The sequence below is a fragment of the Dama dama genome, chromosome 20 (assembly GCF_033118175.1).
Source record: "Dama dama isolate Ldn47 chromosome 20, ASM3311817v1, whole genome shotgun sequence".
NCBI classification, from domain to species: Eukaryota; Metazoa; Chordata; class Mammalia; order Artiodactyla; family Cervidae; genus Dama; species Dama dama.
The window spans coordinates 11,970,602-11,993,822 of NC_083700.1; the positions used below are offsets into that span (position 1 = coordinate 11,970,602).

The 23,221-nt window shown below is 38.7% G+C and overlaps 1 protein-coding gene across 1 annotated transcript; it reads right to left on the minus strand.

Moving 5' to 3' along the window:
* Positions 1-2,004: 2,004 nt before the first annotated feature.
* On the minus strand, positions 2,005-2,934 carry LOC133040068 (olfactory receptor 10J1-like). Its single transcript, XM_061119813.1, has one exon. The coding sequence runs from the start codon at positions 2,932-2,934 to the stop codon at positions 2,005-2,007; it is 930 nt and encodes a 309-aa protein (XP_060975796.1).
* Positions 2,935-23,221: the final 20,287 nt, after the last annotated feature.

Here is a 23,221-nt window from a genome sequence, read left to right on the forward strand (position 1 = left end):
TATAATTAGAAGTTTACAGATATTATATTCCTTTTCTTACTCCAATAAAAATAAAGAATATTTGTCCCTGATTTGTTATTTACAAAGGATTTTCACACTTACTGTTTCACATGTTGGTCAGGAGAAACTGACATGTTTTGTAGATGAAACATCTACAAAATGTTATTTGTTTCACCTACATGCTTTTTAGAGAAAACTTAGGCTTAGAGAAGCTAAATAAACATTCAAATATATGAAGTGAATAAAAAGTAAAGCCAGGTCTCAGAATGCAGTCTCTTTCTCACAGTGTTCATGTTAAAGTGAATACACTTTACCCTGATGGCCTCTAAACATTACTTGCTACTATTTTCAGTAGCTAACTTTGCAGATACAGATTGTTATTAATAGACTTGAATGGACAGAGCAACATTTTTGAAGCTACAGTCTAAAATTGAAAAGTATTTACTGAGTAAGAGAGGCCATTGACAAACAGTGGGTAACTTTATTTTTGGGTTCTCTTGGATTACACCATAAATTTTGAAAAATACTCAGAGGTAGGTAAGATTGAACCACAATGGGCTATTTATGAATTTACAATATTTGAACATAGTCCTAATTTTTGAGATTATTAGTAACATGAAGGAGAACACAGCCTCTGAAAACGCCACCACTTGGTACAACTGAAACATTAAACTAAACCTAGTGAAGACTTTATCTGGTTATGACATCATGCATTCATTTCAAACTTTCATTTTTAAAGACATCATAGGAAATGCTTGTTCTATAATAATGTATATGTGAGTTTGGAGGTAGGAGAGTGAGGAGGTGATTTCTTCTTTATTAGAAAGTTCATAAAAGGGAGATGCTTTTAGTTTGGTGTTTTAAAAGGAGTACACTCTGGTTGAATAGGCAGTGAGGGTGGCAGTAAGGGATTTCCATGAAGTGACAGTAAGCTGTAGAAATGCTTGAGAATACGAGATAGTAAGCGAGAAGTCACAAGCCACTGGGTGTCCTGTGTGGAACTGGATGACAGGCTCGTGGAGGGGCACTGGAAGTGGAGGTGACTAGTGAAAGATGGCATATTAATTCAGATCCTGGGGATCTGAAATGATAGAGTTGATGGGTTACATCTTTTTCTTTTTTTTTTGAGTCACTAAGTTACCATAAACCACTTTCCTTACCCATCCACTTCTTTCCAGTCCTCTCACCTGACTAATCCTTTTTGTAGATTCTCTCTTGTCCTCCCATTCACTATCCACTTTTATCCATTCTGCAAGCATCTCCAAAGGCAATACTATTTCTTTTTAACTGGGTGAGCTATTTACATATATTATCACCAACAATCCTTGTACATTCTTGAAATATAAATGCCAAAGATTACTTGGTGCTACCTCTTTGATTAAATTATCAAGGAATTTTAATCATTTTCAAAAAATGTTTCTCTTACATATTCCTGAAAACTTAAGTTCCAGGTTGGCCATATACGTGAAAAAGATCTAGACTTCAGGAGTTGATAAATTATATAGATGCTTATTATCACTGACAGCCATTTATTTATGGTGTTTAAGATGCAAGGAACTTGAATTGCCCACAAAACAATGACTTCAATTGGATGTTAAACCTTTGTAACTCTAAATGGATAAAAGCGAGCTTCATGTCGAAAAAGAGTTATAGAATGTATTTAAAAGTTTAGTACTGCCTTGAAGCAGCCTCCCCTCATTAATCCTTTCTACTATCTTGATCTCATTCTGTCCTAGGCTATGCATACAACCCGTGTACTTCCCCAAATCAAGTTCTTTCTCTTATGCTGATTCTCCATACCATCTATGTTCTCTTGTCCGATGCAGGCTTGCTTGTACTTCGGAGCCCCTTTCTCCAGGGCCTGGATTTATAATCCTTTTATCTCCTCTACCCAACCACAGCATGGTAGGCTCCAGAATTTTCACTCCAGGTGCTGCTGGCACTGCTTTACTTTCTCTTCTCTATAGAATCTTCCAAGACCCTCTTTGTAACAGGCCCATCTTATCAGGAAAGCTTCCTGCCAATGGCCCGGAGCAGAGCATCCTTGGCCTCTTTGTTCCTCAGGGTGTACACCACAGGGTTCAGTAGTGGGGTGATGATGGTGTAGGTCACTGAGATCAGCTGGTCCTGATCCTTGGTGTTCTCTGACTTGGGCTTGAGGTAGGCGATGGAGGCACAGCCATAGTGGACGATGACCACAGTGAGGTGGGAGGCGCAGGTGGCAAAGGCCTTCTTCCGACCTTCAGCTGAGGCAATTTTAAGGATGGTGGAGATGATGAGGATGTAGGAAATGAAAACCAATCCCATGGGAACCAGGATCACCAGGACACTGATGAGCAAAGTCAAGATCTCATTGACAGTCGTGTCAACGCAGGAGAGCTTCATCACAGGTCGGATGTCACAGAAGAAGTGGGCCACCTTTGTGGCACAGAAAGGTAACCTGAATACAGACGTCACCTGTGTCGTGGCCACAATCAGCCCGATGCTGCAGGCCCCCCACACCAACTGGAAGCACACTCTCCTGTTCATGATAACTGTGTACCTCAAGGGATTGCAAATGGCCACATAGCGGTCGTAGCCCATCGCTGTGAGCAGGAAGCAGTTGTTGATGGCCAAAGTGATGAAGAAGAACATCTGAGTGGCACAGCCTGCCAAAGAAATGGACTGACTCAGGCCTATGAGGTTGCAGAGCATCTTGGGTATAATGATGACAGTGTACACGATCTCTGAAGCTGACAGCATGCTGAGGAAGAAATACATGGGGGTGTGGAGGTGGCGGTCAAGGCTAATGACGGTCACAGTGATGATATTGCCTGCCAGGGTTAATACGTACAGTGCAAAAAACATGATAAAGAGGGTGAACTGGTGCTCACAGAAGCTGGAGAAACCCTGGAAAGTAAACTCACTCACCAGAGTGTGATTCTCTTTCTTCATTAAGTCATAGATGGCATCTAAGAAAGTAAAAAATTCTATAAGGAGCCTAGTTGGTTGATTTCTGTTATTAGCAGGCTGGGCAGATTCTTTTGTTTAATCTACTTCAGGTTTCTGCTGATTTATAGCCACACTCATGCTCATTTCTTTTGGGAGTAGACAGGGGAGAAATGTTCTTTTCTCACTAAAGTGTGTGACTTTCAGGGTCAAATGGTATAGACTCATACCCTACTTCTATCATACACTAACTTGTCTTGGGCAAAGAATTAACATATCTAAGACCAATTTCCTTACCTTTATATTAACACAGTGGTGATAACATTATCACAGAATTGTTGGTAGAAACATTTTAAACTAAGTATCATACTTAGAATTTGAACAATTATTGAATCCATTCAAGTTCAGTGGTGTCAGGCAGAGCTCTAGGCTCCATGTACGCTCCATGTCCGACTCTTTGTGACCCCCATGGACTATAGCCCAGCAGGGTCCTCTGTGCGTGAAATTTCCCAAGCAAGAATACCAGAGCAGGTTGCCACTTCCTTCTCTAGGGGATCTTCCTGACCCAGGGATCGAATCCACAACTCTTGCACTGTCAGTCGGATTCTTTGGGGCTTCCCTACTGACTCAGATGGTAAAGAATCTGCCTGCAATGCAGGAGACCCATGTTCTATCCTTGGGAATCCCCTGGAGAAGGGAATGGCAACCCACTCCAGTATTCTTGCCTGGAGAATCCCATGGACAGAGGATCCTGGAAGGCTACAGTCCATGGGGGTCACAAAGACATGACTGAGTGACTAACCCTGAGAATACTGGTGCCACCTGGGAAACCCCTCTAGGCTCTGTGGATACCTCCTAATTCCTGAGTGTCTAGGGTTTAAGGTAGAGGTCTTGTCACTATGGTTTACACACTGCCTTTTCATTTGAGTCTTTGAACTCCGAGGTCCTATTCCTCTCAGCTTTGGTCCTACACTACTCTTCCCTAGACACTGCTCAGCTGTCAAAGCCACACAAAGCTCATGACCTCTAAAATCCTTTCTCTCTCTCTCTTCCCTCCCTCCCTCCCCCTCCCCAAATCCATGTCCTTGTACATGTAGGACATGTGTATGCTGGTTCTTTTGTGTTGAAAGAACTATAGTGCCTATGTGATTACAAAACATGTTCACAAGCATTATTTAATTTCATCACCATCCAGTGGAGCAGGGAGGGCAAGAATTATTGTTTCTCTTCAGGAGAGACTGAGGATCAGCTCTATTTAGGAAATTGTGGACACACAGTTGTCAAAGGATGAAAATCAGTATTTGAATACATGTCTTCTGATCCTGTGTCCATTGTTCTTTCTACTACAAAATTGTATCACAGATACAATAGCCCCCATCATGGCTACATTATACAGTCTTTGAGAGTAGGGACCATGTATTCCAACTTTGTGTTACTAGTGTGATCACTGCAGTGTAGGGCACAAGTGTTTGCTGGTGGAATCATTACAAGTCACTGGTCCATCAAACAAATTACCTCTTAGGAAACAGAGTGTTAGGGTACCATAGTGAGGTCTTCTTCAAAGAAGAGGAGTATTCAATGTTTATAACCTCTGTCTCTTTGTTCTTCTGTCTATGCCCATGAAAGCAACAAACAACTAATGAACTAGGCTAAATTTTGACACTGGAATTATAACTAGAAGAAAGCATGACTCTGTGAACATCTAGTTGGAAAATAGACTGGTAGTGAAACTTTTCTAGTTGGCTTTACCCTATTACTAAACTACTTGTAATTATGTAACAGGTTAGCTATAAAAACAAATTTAATAATAGAAAGCATGGAGTTGTTGGAAAAGTGCATTTTGCTGGAAGTAAAGCAAATTAGCAACACAAAAATGACTTACTATTGGGTAAATTTCAATGGCAAGCTTCTTTAATGATTTTAAGATTAATATAGTCCACCAGAAATATACCATTTTAAATAAAGGACATCTACAAAATGGTATTTTTAAGGGGTTGTTGCACAGTTGTGCTTCAGCTCTTCAGAGCATGATATGAAAGGATACAGTATGAAGTTGAAAAAAGAACAAAATTTTTGTTAGCTATCAGGGACCATTTCATAGCATGGAAAGTTTTTTGGCCTTGATGTGTATATTGCAGTAGGTAACTGTAAATCTATTCCATGAGGCTTTATAAAAAGTGCCTATGTGGATTATGAATTGTCTGAAGACAAGATATAGACAAGGAAACATAGCTGCTAAGTGGCAGAGCCACACATTACTGTATTAGTCAAGATACTCTTTAATCCTGGAAGTCATGATTCCTTAGGCTTAGCAGATGGTCTTTCAAAGTGGTAAATTAAGGATAAAAAAAAACACAAAAATTCATACACACCTGGACCCTTTCCAGCTTGATATAATTTCACCCTTTAACATCAATAAAACCCTTGGTGGTTGATTTGCTAAGTCATGTCCGACTCTTGTGACCCCATGGACTGTAACCTGCCAGGCTCCTCTGTTCATGGGATTCTCCAGGCAAGAATATTGGAATGGATTGCCATTTCCTTCCCGAGGGGATCTTCCCGACCCAGGAATCAGATGCAGGTCTCCTACACGGCAGGCAGATTTTTTACCAACTGAGCTTCAAGGGAAGCCCTCAATAAAACTTTTACATCTATTTTATTCCTCAGTGGCTCCCTCTGTAAATCCCTGATGTCTTTTCCAAAATCTAACTTACTTTTCTTCCTGCAAATTTGTGGCCCAACAAAAAAATGGGGGGGGGGGGGGGGAGGGGTGGAAATCAGAGATGTGGCCCATTGGTCACAAGTACTCACAAATCAAGGTTGTGAGAAAAAGGCACCTAAATGCAGTCTTTCCACCTGCTTCAGAGCTCTTCCAGGGAGGGAGGTAGAAGGAAATTTACTGGGATACTAGATATTTCTCCAGCTGGAGGAGGAACTTTTGACACCCAAGAAAGGCTCTTTAGGGCTCATCTCTCAAGGTTTCTGGGTGCAAGTCCGTGTGCACCCTCGAGAGTCACCTTGGGGCTAGAAGGAAGCAAACAATGGGTGCCCAGGGGCCTTGATAATTAGAGGGCTCATTTACCAGATTTTATGGATTTGTGCTTTGGGAGTCTCATGGCATTTTGCACTGCAAGTAGAAACAGCAGTGGCTTATTTATCAGGTGTTTTTTTTTTTTAAATAAATATTCTATTTTTATATAGTTGGGCCTTGAAAAACCATGGTTACAAAGCCCATGTGAGTTCTAGTGAAGAGCGAAGAGCTTCTGTCTTAGATTCCAGGAAACTATACACCTCTCCCTGTAGTCTCCTTGGTTGTCAGAAGCTGGGTTGTTGCTGTTGTTGTTGTTTCCCCTTCCTCTTCTTTTCTGGAACTGAAGCCATCAATCTGGCTATTGTTTCTGTCCTATTGTGGGGGTTTAGAAATAGGAGACCAAAACTCAATAGACAGCAGAGACTTCTCTGAAGGCCAGGAGACCACTGTGCATGTCTAAAGAAATCTGAGCCAAGATTTCATCCCATGGGGTTGTCCAAGAAAACAGTTAAATACACAGGACTTTACAAGCCCAGCCTGGAGTAACCTCCACACTAGTTTCCCCACCCCAATCCAGGCATTTTTCTTCCTCTTTGCTTTTTTGTTTGTTTAGTGGCTAAGTCGTATCTGACACTTGTGACCCTCTAGTCTGTAACCTACCAGGCTCCTCTGTTCATGGGATTTCCCAGACAAGAATACTGGAGTAGGTTGGCATTTCCTTCTCCAGAGGATCTTCCCAACCCAGGGATTGAACCTGTATCTCCTGCATTGGCAGGCAGATTCTTTACCCCCAAGCCATCATGGAAACACTTTTCTATCCTTAAGAGCATATTATTCTCACCATTTTCATCTTTTCTGTTGGTAAAAGACAAACCAATATATATTAAAAATTTTAAGTATTTATTTGAGCAAAATTCTATTCAAATTAGATAGTGCCAAACCAAAAGTAGTTAGGGGTACTCTGTTACCAGGAACCTGGGGAGAAACTTCTATAAAGAAAAGACAGATTCATCCACCTCATTAGAACTGACTCAAATGTGTTCTTTTTCATAGCTGAGTAATATTCTACTGTGTATACATACGACAGTTTCCTTATCTGTTCATCTGCCAATGGACAACTTGGTTGCTTTCATGTTCTAGCTGTTGTAAACAGTGCTGTAATGAACATTGAGGTACATGTGTCTTTTTTAATTCTGATTTCCTCAGGGTATATGCCCAGTAGTGGGATTTCTGGGTTGTATGGTAGTTTTATTTCTAGTTTTCTAAGGAATCTCCATACTGTTTTCTATAGTGGTTGTATCAGTTTGCATTCCCATCAACAATATAAGAATGTTCCCTTTCCTTCTCACTCTTCCCAGCATTTATTGTTTGTAGACTTTTTGATGATGGGCCATTCTGACCAGTGTGAGATAGCTCATTGTGGTTTTGATTTGCATTTCTCTAATAATGAGTGATGCTGAGAGTCTTTTCATGTGTCCATTAGCCATCTGTATGTCTTCTTTGGAGAAATGTCTGTTTAGGTTTTCTCCCCACTTTTTGATTGATTTTTTTTTTCATTTTTTTGGTATTAATCTATAAGAGCTGCTTGTATATTTTGGAAATTAATTCTTTGTCAGCTGTTTCATTTGCTATTGGATGAACCTTGAGCCTATTGTACAGAGTGAAGTCAGAAAGAGAAAGAGAAATAGTGCATATTAATTCATATATGGATATACCCATTTGAATGCAGAGTTCCAAAGAATAGCAAGGAGAAATAAAAAAAAAAAAAAGCCTTCCTCAGTGATCACTGCAAAGAAATAGAGGAAAACAATAGAATAGGAAAGACTAAAGATCTCTTCAAGAAAATTAGAGATACCAAGGGAATATTTCAAGCAAAGATGGACTCAATAAAGGACAGAAATGGTAGAAGATATTAAGAAGAAGTGGCAGGAATACACAGAAGAACTATACAAAAAAGATCTTCATGACCCAGATAATCATGATGGTGTGATCACTCATCTAGAGCCAGACATCCTGGAATGTGAAGTCAAGTGGGCCTTAGAAAGCATCACTACCAACAAAGCTAGTGGAGGGATGGAATTCCAGTTGAGCTATTTCAAATCCTACAAGATGATGCTGTGAAAGAACTGCATTCAATATGTCAGCAAATTTGGAAAACTCAGCAGTGGCCACAGGACTGGAAAAGGTCAGTTTTCATTCCAATCCCAAAGAAAGGCAATGCCAAAGAATGCTCAAACTACCATACAATTGCACTCATCTCACACGCTAGTAAAGTAATGCTCAAAATTCTTCAAGCCAGGCTTCAACAATACATGAACCATGAAATTCCAGATGTTCAAGCTGGCTTTAGAAAAGGCAGAGGAACCAGAGATCAAATTGCTAACATCCGCTGGATCAACGAAAAAGCAAGAGTTCCAGAAAAACATCTATTTCTACTTTATTGACTATGCCAAAGCCTTTGACTGTGTGGATCACAATAAACTGTGGAAAATTCTTCAAGAGATGGGAATACCAGACCACCTGACTTGCCTCTTGAGAAACCTGTATGGAGGTGAGGGAACGAAAGTCAGAACTGGATGTGGAACAACAGACTGGTTCCCAATAGGAAAAGGAGTACATCAAGGCTGTATATTGTCACCCTGCTTATTTAACTTCTATGCAGAGTACATCATGAGAAACGCTGGGCTGGAGGAAGCACAAGCTGGGAGAAATATCAATAACCTCAGATATGCAGATGACACCACTCTTATGGTAGAAAGTGAAGAAGAACTAAAGAGCCTCTTGATGAAAATGAAAGAGGAGAGTGAAAAAGTTGACTTAAAGCACAACATTCAGAAAACTAAGATCATGGCATCTTGTCCCATCACTTCATGGCAAATAGATGGGGGAAACAGTGGCTGAATTTATTTTTTTCAGCTCCAAAATCACTGCAGATGGTGATTGTAGCCATGAAATTAAAAGACGCTTACTCCTTGGAAGAAAAGTTATGACCAACCTAGACAGAATATTAAAAAGTATAGACATTACTTTGTCAACAAAGGTCTGTCTAGTCAAGGCTATGGTTTTTCCAGTAGTCATGTATGGATGTGAGAGTTGGACTATACAGAAAGCTGAGTGCCGAAAAATTGATGCTTCTGAACTGTGGTGTTGGAGAAGACTCTTGAGAGTCCCTTGGACTGCAAGGAGATCCAACCAGTCCATCCTAAAGGAGATCAGTCTTGGGTGTTCTTTGGAAGGACTGATGTTGAAGCTGAAATTCCAATGTTTTGGCCACCTGATGCGAAGAGCTGACTCATTTGAAAAGACCCTGATGTTGGGAAAGATTGCAGGCAGGAGGAGAAGGGGACGACAGAGGATGAGATGGTTAGATGGCATCACCAACTCAATGGACATGAGCTTGGGTAAACTCAGGGAGCTGGTGATGGACAGGGAGGCCTGGCATGCTGCAGTTATGGGGTCACAAAGAGTTGGACATGACTGAGCGACTGATCTGAGCTGAACGCATATATGTGGAATCTAGAAATATGTTACTGACAATCCTCTGTGTAGGGCAGCAAAGGAGACACATATGTAAAGAACAGACTTTTGGACTCAGTGGCAGAAAAGGAGGATAGGAGCATTTGAGAGAATAGCATTGAGATATATACATTACCATATGTAAAACAGATAACCAGTGGGAATTTGATGTAGATGCAGGCCACTCAAAGCCAATGTTCTGTAACAACCTGGAGGGATAGGGCGGGGAGGGAGATGGGAGGGGCGTTCAGGGTGGAGGGGACACATGTATGGCTATTCTGATTCATATGCCTATGCTGATTCATATTGATGTATGGCAAAAGCCACCACAATACTGTGAAATAATTATCCTCAAATTAAAAAAATAAAAATAAAAAAAAACTCTTAGAAAAAAACGGCAGAAGCGAAGTAAAAGTATTGACTGTCTGTAGCTTAAAACATGGTTGGCTGTTTGTGATCAGTTTCCTGAGGCTTTGACTTCGTAACCTGGAGGCATTTATTTCCAAGGTTTGTTTGTTCACATTCAATTGCCCCCTCAGTCTAATGGACTCCTTGTTTGGTTAATTTAATAAAATGTACCCTTACCTATCTCATGGCCAGATCCTGACAACTCTCCACTAAGTTAATTTTTACACACATGGCCAAAAATGAAGTGCCTGCCTTCATATCTGATCAACATCCCTTGTACTTGGTTTTGGTTTGTTTTTTTTATTTTGGAGGAGATTATTTTGTATTCCTTCTTCTCCTTCTCTACTGAATTTGTGGTAGCTTTTAGGTTTAGAAAACTACAAACAGAAAAGTTTATACAAAACATTAAGATGCTTGTAAAACTGGCTTTTATCCTTATCTGTTTCGGAAACATAAGAAGAGGAAATTCTAGCCAAATTAGGATTTCTTTAAAAAAAAAAAACTCAAAATTTTTCATTAAATATCATTAAGGAAGTTAACATCTCAACTTCTTTTCCTGGCTGTTTGCTGCTGAGTGGTATCTTCATATCCATTGTAGCCTTTAATGTTTTGGAGTTAAACTATGATTGGCTAGTCTTCCATTTGGGGGCCACTCCTCTGATTAAACTTGGGTGTTTTTTTTTTCCTCTGCCCTACTGAGAGAAAAGCCAGTTTGTCACTCCAGTTATCACCAGAGACACAAGCCAGCACTGATGCATAAAGAGCCTCCCTGCTTCAAGTGGGAAGCAGGTAGAAAACCTCTTTCACAGGAGACAATGAAAACAGCTGTAGTAACACCAACAGGCTTCCCAGATGGCACAGTGGTATTCGTCTGCCAATGCGGGAGCTGCAGGAGTCATAGGTTCGATCTTTGAGTTAAGAAGATTCCCTGGAGGTGAAAATGGCAACCCGCAACAGTATTCCTACCTGGAAAATCCCATGGACAGAAGAGCCTAGTGGGCTACAGTCCATGGGATCACAAAGAGTCAGACACGACTCAAGCGACTGAACGTGCATGCATAACACACAATTAGGTTGGGGAGAACTTTGTCCTGTTACAGTCTGGGCTCTCTATGAAAAATTAGGAGACTGTGTTGTTGGAGGATGCACTAGTGACCTTTTCCAGAGGAGGTGTCTTTTTTAAGACACCAACTTGTTTTAAGAGTTGAAAAAGAAATCTAACAGGTTTACAAATAGCCAGGAGAGGAAGGAGGACAGTGGTTAGGGGTCTGTTAGGAGGTCGATGGCCAACAACCTCTGACTCCTGGTCAACAGGTCTCTCCAGGGATGGCTGTGTGAACAGCCAAAGGGCTGAGATAAGGAAGAGCTATGTCCCTGGGTGCCTTAACCTCAGCCTAGAGTTGAATGGGTAAGCTTGTCCACATGCATGGCTGTAGTTGTCCACATCTTTGGTTGCTTGTACTGAAACTTTGATGTTCCCGTTAGTAGCATAGCAAATTACATGAACTTAGTGTCATAAAGCAACAACATTCCACCATCACCGTCTCTGGGAGACAGATCTCAATCGGGTCATCCTCACCCTGGGTTTCCTGTGTAGCTGTGGTCAGGAGGTGGCAGGGGTTTGCTTTCTCACATGTCAATCAGTCGATACTGGCTGTTGAGCCTGGACTTCCTCACAGTCTGTGCTCTGGATTTCAAGAGCAAGCACCCCAAGATGAATAACCCAACAGAAGCTGTATAATCCTTTATGCCCTGGTCTCAGAGGTCAGGATGTCACAGCATGACTTTCTTGCCATCACATTGGTCCAGGCAATCACAGAGACCCACCTAGTCTCAAGGGAAGGGGTAGAGACTTTGCTTTTTAATGGGGGTGCAGCATATTAACAGAAGAACATATGGAGTGGGAGATAGTATGTCCAGTTTTTGAAAATACTGTCTGCTACAGTGTTAGCAAATGACCAGGATCTTCTCTCAAACAGTTTAGACTCATTGTCCTCAAAGGAAAACAGGAGACAAAGTAAAAATTAGACTAACCAAACTCCAGGATCTGCCTTCTTAGGTATTTCTGTAAACCTGACCTCTCTTTTTGAAATGCTTAAGTTCCAGGGATTCTTGGAAAAATTAAGGGAAAATGTGAACACCCTCCCCTCTAAAAAAGGGAAATCCTAGATCTCCTGCTAATTAGAAATTTAAGAGGACATTAATGTGAGTTAGAAAATAAAAGAGATATATATTTAGTGAGTTAGATGACAACTGGAAAGCCAAAAAAGTGTTCCAAACAACAGCAAAGTTAACAAAACTCTGGTTAGGCTGACAAGAAGACTTTGAAGCTACTGCTTGCAATTTGCCTATAAGTTTTTGTGACCACATGTAGCCTTGGTGTATGTTATGATTTTTCTTTATCCAAAAAATTTATTTCCTATAATGTTACTAGAATGCTTTATACTTACAAAACACTATGTTTAAAATATGTAAGTTGAGATGCATAACAATAAAATATACATTTGAAAACACACTACTCAAGAACTCCACTCAGATATTTCTCATTTTTCCTTCCTTATCTGTTTGTACTTCATCCCCCATCCCCACTCTCACCCCCAACAATGACTACTATCCTGGTTTTTATGGTTATTTCTGTCTCATTTATTTTATACCTTTATTATATATCTATATGTGTTTAAACAGTACATTTTTTAGTTATCTGTTTTTGAGCTTTATAAAAATGATACATTGTGTATAGTTTTCTGAGACTTGCTTTTTAAAAAATTCACTGTCCTTTTTCTAAGATCCAGAATAGAGCTGCAGTTTATTAATTTAACCACCTTATACTATTCCATCATGTGAATAGACCACAATGTTTGTTATCCATCCTACTAGTATGGGAATAATGGAATAGTTTCCAGATTTTTGTTTTTATAAATTATAATGCTTCAAATACTTTAATACACACTTTATTGAACAAGTGTGCAAAAGTTCCTCTAAGGTTTATATCTTTTAGATGAATTACTAGCTCATGGGATATAAAATGTTTCTACTTTACAAAATAATGCTAAATGGAATTTTGTTATGGTTGTACACTATGGCAAGCAAAGAATAAGAAAGTTCCAGTTGATCTACATCCTTCTAAGCACTTGTTATTAGACTTGTTAATTTCTGTCAAACTAGTGGGTGTGACATAGTTTTGGTTTTAATTTACATTTTCCTGAACAACAAGAGATTGAAGAGCTTACAACGTTTGTTGGTTATGTCTGTTTTGTCTTCTGCAAAACACTAATTCATGCCTTTGACCACTTTTCGACTGGCTTGTGTGTATTTTTCTTATTCAACTGGTAGCAGCTTTATATGTACTCTGGACACCAACTCTTGTCCTTAATGTGTTATGCAAATATTTGCTACCATTTTGTGATTTGTCTTTTCATTTTTTATGGTGCCTTTTATTGAACAAAAATTATTTTAATGGAGTCAAATTTAATTCTTGTCTCTTTTTGTTAGCACTTCCACATTTCCCTGGAAAAAAGAAATTTCTACCTCAGTGTCAGAATAATCTTTTTTTTTTTTCATCTAAGCCTGTTAATATACTAACCATATTCAAATCCATCTGGAATTGATTTTTATATATGAGGTAAGATAGACGTCCAAACTCTTTTTTTTTTTTAAACTGGACAACCAATTGTTCTATCAACTTTGTTTGAAGCATCCTTCCTTTTCTCTCTGATCTACAATTTTATCTCTTTTATAGATCATAATTCTTTTAAAGCATTGATCAGTTTAGCCACTCTATTATGCTCCATTGGTCAGTTTAATTCTCTGTTCCCAAATTACACTATCTTAACAACTATAAAGTTATAATAAATCTTAGTTTTCAGGGAGATCAACCCCTCTTATTTTTATGTAGTTGTAGCTTTGCTTTTTCATACAAATTTTATTTTAGATCACATTTTTGGAATCACATTAAATTTAAAAATCATTAGGGATGTACTGGTATAGGCTCTCTTTCCACTTATTTAAGTGTCTTTAATTTTTGTTGGGGGTCTTCAGGATCACCATTGAGCTAGATGATACTCTTAGAATGATTCACAGGGCACAGAAAAACTGTTACACTCATGGCTCTAGTTTATTACAGCAAAAGGGTTCAGATTAAAATTAACAAAGGGAAAAGGTCCATGAGGACAAAGTCCAGGAGAAACCTAAAACTTCCAAGTGTCCTCCCCTAGGAGAAGCGTGTGGGCATGAGGGACTTCCCCAGCAACAGGGCAGAGTGTCCATAGGTGCAGAGAGTTGTCAGCAGGAGAACTCACCTGAGCCTTGATGTCAGGTTTTTTATCAGGAGTCAGTCACGTTAGGCATCTGTGGACCTCAGGCACTGATGCCAGCCCTTCAGAGCAAAAACAGGTGTTCACCATAAAACACATTATTAGCATAAATGATCTGATCAAACAGATATCATTTGGTTCAAGGCCTTTGACTTGCTAAAATATTTATCAAGCAGAATAATTCAAGAGATAAGAGCTCATCTCCCAAGAGCTGGCCAATGGCCAGTCCTAAACACAAGCTTTTCTTGGGAATGTGCAGGGTTTGAGCTGCCCAGGCCTGCTGAATTGACCCTTTCCTGCACAAATATCTTTAAAGATATTTTAATAACTTTTTCATGTGTTTTTTTAAGCTTTTTAAAACTTTTTAAAGATACAATTTCAAACTTACAGAAAAGTTACAGTATTGCCAAAACTCCTAAATGTCTTTTGTTCAGATATCCCAACTTTTCACATTTTGTCCCATTCACTGTATCACTGTATCACTCTCTCTCTCTTTCACCTATCCATATAATTTTTTTCCAAATCACTTGAGAGTAAGCTTAAGCCATTGTATCATTTTAATCCTAAATATTTTAGTGTGTATTTCCCAAGAAGAAGCACATTCTTCTATGTAACCATTGTAATAATATAATTATTAAAAATCAGTGTATATTATATATCTATACAGAGACCCATACACATATATTAATATCAAGTGCAATACTATTGTATAATTTGCAAATCATATTTCAGTTACCTTATTATCTTATAATGTCCTTTATAGTTAAATTGTTTTGCAGTTTAAGATCCATTCTAAGATTATCCTTTGCATCTGTTTCTCTAGTGCCTTTTGATCTAAAACAGTACTTTGCTTTTCTTTGTCTTTCGTAGACCTTAGTACTTTTGAAAGCTATATGCCAGATATTTTATAGAATGTCTCTTCATTTTCAGTGTTCATCTAAAGAGTGAGTCATTTTTCCATGCACTCATATTCAATTCTGTTTCACTTCTTCCCCTTATTTGTACTTACTTTTATTTAATTTCCTTCATATCTAGATTTAAATTTTGAATTTTTAACAAGAATATCACCAGTGATGTATCATTCTTAATACACCATACCAGGAACCACGTGATGTCAATTTATCCTAATATTAGTGAAGCTAATTTAAGATAGTGTCCACCAGGTTTCTCCATTGTAAAATTATTATTTTACCTTTTTATATTTATAATTTATAGAGTGATATATTGAAATTAATATCCTATTCTTCATCAAACTTTCACCCTCTAGTTTTAGAGCCCATTGATTATTTCCTAACTCCATCATCCCTCCTCTAGACTGATATTCTGTAAGAAAGAGACACTATTTAGATAATATAGATACTATGAGACAATGTAATATACTACTGACATTATTTATGTTGATGTTCAAATCATCATAGAATTGGCAAACAGGAACTGCATTTGTCTGCCTCCTTTGTTCTTTTGACATGTCTCCATTATTCTTTGAGCAGTTTTAGTTTTGGTGATGTTGTTGTTCAGTCACTAAGTCGTGCCCAACTCTTTGCAACCCCATTGACTAAAGCACACCAGGCTTCCCTGTCCCTCACTATCTACTGGAGTTTGCTCAAACTCATGTCCATTGAGTTGGCGATACCATCCAGCCATCTCATCCTCTGTCACCCTCTTATCCTCCTGCCCTCAATCTTTCCAGGAATCAGGGTCTTCTCCAATGAGCTGACTCTTCCCATCAGATGGCTGAAGTACTGGAGCTTCAGCTTTAACATCAGTCCTTCCAATGAATATTTAGGGTTGATTTCCTTTAGGATTGACTGGTTTGATCTCCTTGCTGTCCAAGGGACTCTCAAGGGTCTTCTCCGGTGCCACAATCCCAAAGTATCAGTTCTTCAGTGCTCAGCCTTTTTTATGGTCCAACTCTCATATCCAAACATGACTACTGGAAAAAAATATAGATTTGACTATATGAACCTTTGTCAGCAAAGTGATGTCTTTGCTTTTTAATATGCTGTCTAGGTTTGTCATAATTTTTCTTCCAAGGAGCATCTTTTAATTTCATGGCTCCAGTCACCATCCACAGTGATTTTGGAGCCCAAGAAAATAAAATCTGTCACTATTTCCACTGTTTCCCCATCTATTTGCCAGGAAGTAATGGCACTGGGACTGGATGCCATGATCTTAGTTTTCTTTTTAATTGAGATATAATCAATATATAACTTTATACTTGTTTCAGGTGTACAATTTGTCAATTTGGTATTTGTATATATTATGAAATTGAGAGGGTGACAGGCAGGAGGGCCAGGGGTCTCCAAACGGAGGAAATAGGATGCAAGTTTCTCTTAAAATTCTGTGTTGTCATGGCGACCGACATGTGATTCCACCTGAACTTAACTTTCCTCAAACTTTGAGCTAACCAATGGGTTTTTCTTATGGAAATGTGTTTTTTTTTTTTTTTTTTTTTTTAAGCTATCGTATGCATGTGAGAGTTGGACTGTGAAGAAAGCTGAGCGCCAAAAAATTGATGCTTTTGAACTGTGGTGTTGGAGAAGACTCTTGAGAGTCCCTTGGACTGCAAGGAGATCCAACCAGTCCATCCTAAAGGAGATCAGTCCTGGGTGTTCATTGGAAGGACTGATGCTGAAGCTGAAACTCCAGTACTTTGGCCACCTCATGCGAAAAGTTGACTCATTGGAAAAGACCCTGATGCTGGGAGGGATTGGGGGCAGGAGGAGAAGGGGATGACAGAGGATGAGATGGCTGGATGGCATCACCAACTCGATGGGCATAAGTTTGAGTAAACTCAGGGAGTTGGTGATGGACAGGGAGGCCTGGCATGCTGCGATTCATGGGGTCACAAAGAGTTGGACACGACTGAGCGACTGAACTCAACTGAACTAAATGAAACTATGTATTTGCTTTGGAATTTGCCTGTCTTCAAAATGGTTCCACCTAAGACTAGCGTTCTTTCTTTTCTCAAACCTTGGGCTGATAATAGCTCAACAAACCAGTATTCATATCAATTGCTTTATGGCTGGGGGATGACATACTTCATGCCATCCTATCTCAAAACTGGGTGTTGTGGGACCTGATGGGGCCTGGTGAACCTCCGACAGCCTTGAGGCGTCTCTCCTATCTGATTAAAAGCGTTCTAACAGACAAAAAACAGCTTGCTGAAACTAGCAAGGGGGGCGCTGTCCACCCTCCTCCTGATGTCTATGTCAGAAGCTTTCTCTGTTCCTTTTTCACTGTAATAAAACTCTGCTACAGTAAAGCTCTTGAGTGATCGAGCCTGGTCCCTGGTCCCGAAGCTAATTCTTCAGAGATCACGAATCTGACACATTCACCGTAAGCTATCCAAATGATCACAATGAATCTAGTTAAAAATCCATCACCATCACCATGAGCACAGACTAATTTTTTCAATTTTTGGCAAGTTGATAGGTAAATTTTTTCTTTGAAATTTTACTTCTACAATTATGAGTGAGGCTAAGTATCTTTTCATATACTTAATAATCATGTGCACTTCATTTGCTGTGAATGTCCACTTCAGTCGCTCAGCCGAGTCTGTTTGTGACCCCATGGACTGCAGCACTCCAGGCCTCCCTGTCCCTCACCATCTCCAGGATTTTCCCAAGTTCATGTCCATTGCATCAGTAATACCATCCAGCCATCTCATCCTCTGGCACCCTCATTTCCTTGATGCTGGGAGAGATTGAGGGCAGAAGGAGACAAGGGCATCCATTTACATATCTTGCTCATTTTTCATACTGTGTCATCATTTCCTTACAAGAGTTCTATTATAAGGAACTATGCCTTTTATTATACATGTTGCAAAATTTTTCTTCTGTTTATCATTATTACTGAGTTTATGAGTTTGAAATTTTATTAGTATTTTATTTACATGTCTATCAAGGCCTTTCTAACTCCAAGATTATTTTTTTTTAAGTTTTCTTCTATACTTCTTGTATTTCAGTATTTGATACATCTGGAATCTAATTGGTTGTAATTAACAAAGTAAAATGTACTTCTTAAAATCAAATTGGATATACCTTTTATTATTATGTGTAACTAGCCATTGTCTCAACACCATATATTGACTAATAATCTCATATCATTACTACAATATATTATTACTATATGTTAAATCTGTCCCCCTCACCCCTTGATTATTCTTTAGAATCTCCCTTTATTCTCACATTTAACAATTAATGGTGTTTTTATGGATTTCTCATTGAATTCATAGAAACTTAACAACAAACATCTTTAGTCTTTACAACACTAAAACCAAAGTCTTAATGTTGTAAAGGAACACTGAGGAACGTGTCCTTCATTTTAAAAGGAAAAGGAAATGTTTGTTTTCTTTTATGTGTTTCAGTAGGGTTTTAGAGGCTTCCAAGGTGGCCCTAGTGGTAATAAAAAAAAAAAAAAAAAACAACTGTCTGCCAATGCAGGAGATGTAAGAGATGATAAGAGATGCAGGTTCAGTTCCTGGGCTGGGAAGATCCTCTGGAGGAGGGTACAACAACCCTCTCCAGTGTTTTTGCCTGGAGAATCCCATGGACAGAGGAGACCAACAGGCAATAGTCCACAGGGCTGCATAGAGTCAGAGACGACTGGAGCAACTTAGCATACAGCACTGGGATTTTCTATTTCCATGCATTTGACCTGTTTTGTTTCATTTAGGAATGGAATACTTTATTCCATTATATTTTCTAAAAAGCTATTATTTTTATTGCTTATCTTTTCAGTTCATTCTCACTTGTACCTTAAAAAAAGTTCCTCAATTTAAAAGTCTTGCATTTTATATCTATGTTTATTTCTATCATTTTCAGGGTTCCATGCTACTGCACCCTTCTGTCCTCCATACCCTGTTAAAATCCACAGATTATCATTTAGTTGCATTCACCTTTAATTCACATGCCCCAATCTTATCTGGCATGATACCAACCTTGGTTAAGTCAAATTTTCCTGTTATGCAGAGGACTCATGCAGCTGAACTTCACTAGTGAAAAATACGTTCCTATGATAGCTAGTTTTACTTCAAAGTCATGACATTTTATACTAAGTGGGGTATTGATGTTATGGGGGAAGCACTGTGTTTCTGTCTACCATTCTTTCTCTCGCCACCTTTTCATACATTCTTTTTTATTCTCTAACTTCCAAAGACTCTTGCTTATCTTTTAAAGCACATGACTTTATGTTTTGCTTCTTTTAAGAACAACAAAAGCAGTTAAGAGAGATCTTCCATATATTCCCACCAACATCTCAGCCCGACCATGTGCCTCTGTGCTCAGCACCACGCCTGTGTGTTCTCACTTGGGGTGAGCTCCATACACGCTAACAAGCCCATCCATACACTCATGCACTGCACTCCAATCCCCTTCCTACTTAGAGCTTTGCTTTAGCGGTTCTCCCCCATGTCTTTTGACTCATCAAATTTGCATTAGATCACCTTCATGTACAAACTTGTTTGTAATTTTCCTCATCCCCAAAAAACAAGCATAAAATCAAATAAAAACAACCTTCTTGTGATCCCACATCCTTCCCCAGCTAAAGGCTCATTTATTTGCTCCCTTTAACATCAAAACTCTTTGAAGGAATTACATTGTCTTAAATTTCTCTCCTTTTTTCTCTTGAATTCACATTAAACCATCTTTTATCACCATCCCTCTCCTCATACAGAATTTTTTCATTGAGAATGAACACCTGATCTAACAGTCAATGCTAACACATCATACTTGGCATACTGGCAGCATTGGGCCCAACTGACTAATTTGTCTTACTTAACAAACTGTTTTTCATGTGGTTTCCAGGACATAACCTCTTTTAGTTTTCATATCCCTCCCCACCTTTTTTTGACTTCCAGTGTCGTTTCTCTTTTCTCCTCAATCTCATAATGTTAAATTACCTCAAGTTTCAGCCGCAAACCACTTCACTGTTCAGTTACACCCTAATGATCACTTCCTCTTCTGGCTTTAAACACTTTCCAAATTTAAGTCTCCAGTCCATTCTTCTTTCCAAAACTCCAAATGTATATCCCATTTTCTTTTCTTGAATATTTTCTTGGCATCTCCAATAGACCATGTCCCCAGCTGAAAAACTCTTCCCTCAAAGGTACACTGTGTTCCTGTTATCACTCCTAAGTTGGATCACAGCAAGCAAAGTCCTGACTGGTCTCCCCCTGCTTCTCCTTTGGTCTGAGTGTTAATCACAGTAGCAGTCAGAGTAAAGATTTTAATGTCTAAATCAAATCAGGTGTCTCTACAATGATTTGTCACCCCTCCTAGAATAAAATTCAAAGTCCTTACCATAGCTTATAAGACCAGTTTCAATATTCCCCTTAATTGCCTTGGCCATTCCTCTCAACCACACTGGCCTGTTTTTCATTCCTCACACATGCCAAGTTTAACCCCTTTTCAGGACCTTCCCCTACACCCCTACACCTTACCTTAGCCTGGAGCACTCATCTGTCAGACTCTATAAGGTTGACTCACTTCTTCATTCATTCTTCTGCTTACACATCACCTTTCCTGACCACCCGACCTAAATAAACTACTGTTTCCTGCTGCCAGGAATGACTGTCTTGGTGCCCTCTTTCCTTTTGATTTTTCTTCAAACATTACACTCCCCAAAATAACATTATACATTACTTGTATATTTTTCATAAGTATAAAAGAGAAGGGAACAGTTACCCACTCCAGTATTCTGGCCAGGAGAATTTCAAGGACTGTGTAGTCAATGGGGTCGCAAAGAGTTGGACACAACTGAGCAACTTTCACTTTCACTTTTGTATATTTTTTAAAATAATCTATGTTCCTATTTGAAAATAAGTTCTATGACAGCAGGAATTTTGTTTCATTCACTGTTTGTTTTTATTAGTGCTTTTTGTTCTCTTCTATTAAGTATTTTGCCTGATTTACAGTTTTCCCTCCCTTATTTTCAATCTTATTATTTTGTTTTAGCTAGTGGTAAGTGCTATAAAAATCATAAAACACCTAATGGAGAATGACAATGGGGAGCATTTCTATAGATGAAGTGGTCAGGGAAGGAATCCTTAAGGATTACTTCTCATTTCAGTTAAGGCTTGAATAATAGAAAATGAACAAGTATAAATGAATGAATGGGATTCTGGAGAAAGAGAGTACTCTGGACTGAAGGAATAGCAAGTATAAATTTCCCAAGTGGGAATAAACCTATGTTAATAGTTACTGGACTAGTACGTAAGAGGTTAGACATGAGTCACTCTTAATGGCATGGAGTGATAAGGATAGGTAAGGCCTGTAGGTCATCATGAGGAGACTAAATTCTATTCCAAGTACACTGGGACTCCATTGGGTGTTCTTAATTAGGAAAAGAGCATGATCTGATTTTCATCTTTAAAAGACAACTTTGGCTGTTATGTAAAGAATACCTGGAAAAGAATAAGGATAAACAAGGAGAGTAGACAGTGAGAGAAGACTGTTTCTGGATAAGAGCAGTTTCAGTGGAGATGGAAGTAAACGGATAAATTTGCCTTCTAAGTAGAACTGACAAAACTTGTCAGGAAATGCTAGCTGACATGACCCCAAAGGCTAATTTTCTTTCCCCTTTCAGTAATCGGGCAAAGAACTGACAATGGAAGAATAGGTTGATGGTAGCTGCTGAGTTCTTGATGCTCTCTTTTCTAACAAGGATCTTTCAACTAAGAAGCTCCTGTTGTTATACAATCACTTAGATTACTTCCCTGTTCCTCTTTTTAAAATAAATATGCCAATCCTATGAAAAATTATGTAATTATATCAACTTGACAGAGAGAAACATTTGACAAAACCCAGCACTCACTCATAACGAAAATTCTTAGCAAGTTAAGAATTGAAGGGAATTATCTCAATGTGATAAAGACAGTATAAAAAACATCAATAATAGTACATTTAGTGGTAAAAGACTGAATACTTCCTCCATAAAATCAGGGTCAAGGCAAGGATGTCTGCTCTCACTAATCTTATTCAACACTGTAATGGAAGTTCTCGTCACTGCAATAAGACACAAAGAGGAAATAAAAGGCATATAGATCAGAAAGGAAGAAATAAAACTGTCCCTATTTATATGGGTGATATAATTATCTATGTAGAAAGATCCAACATATAGGCAAAAACAAAACAAAACCAAAAACTTCCTCAAACTAGTGAGTTAAGCAAGGTTACAACATACAATATCAACATATGAAAATCAATCACATTTCCTTATAACAGTAAAAATGAGGGAACCAAGATTAAAAACACAGTATCATTAACAGTTTCTCCAAAGAAAATTAAATACTTAGGTGTATGCTTAACAAAACATGTATAAGATTTGTGCACTGAATATCAGTGGTCTCTGACCATTTTGGCATCAGAGACCAGTTTCGTGGAAGACAGTTTTTCCATGGATCAGGTTAAGGGAGTTGGGGGGGGGGGGGGGGTCGATGGTTTTGGGATGATTCAAGCAAAGTGCATTTATTATGCACTTTATTTCTATTATTGTGGCTCAACTGGTAAAGAATCTGCTTGCAATACAGGACACCTGGGTTCAATCCCTGGGTTGGGAAGATTCCCTGGAGAAGGGAAAGGCTATCCACTTCAGTATTCTGGCCTGGAGAATTCCATGGACTGTATAGACCATGAGGTTGCAAAGAGTCAGACATGGCTGAGTGACTTTCACTTTCACTTATTTCTATTATTATTATATCAGCTCCACCTCACATCATCAGGCACAAGATCCTGTACATTGAGGACCCCTGTTGAAAATTGCTAAATGATGATGAAAGAAATCAAAGAGGACTTAAATGAAGAGACATACTTTGACCATGAACTGGAAGATTCAACATTATAAAGCTGTCAATTTTCCTTAAATTTATGTATAGATTTAATGTAATTAGATATAGACAACCTTATTCTAAAATTGATATGGAAATATGTAAGCTTTAGAATAACTAAAATAATCCTAATAAATAAGAATGAAGTGGAATCACTCTACCCAAAATTATTAATAAAACTTACTATGCATGCACGCT

Bases quoted from the DNA above. Each gene is read 5' to 3' on its own strand.
- LOC133040068 (XM_061119813.1), bottom strand. From the start codon at position 2,934: ATGAAGAAAGAGAATCACACTCTGGTGAGTGAGTTTACTTTCCAGGGT.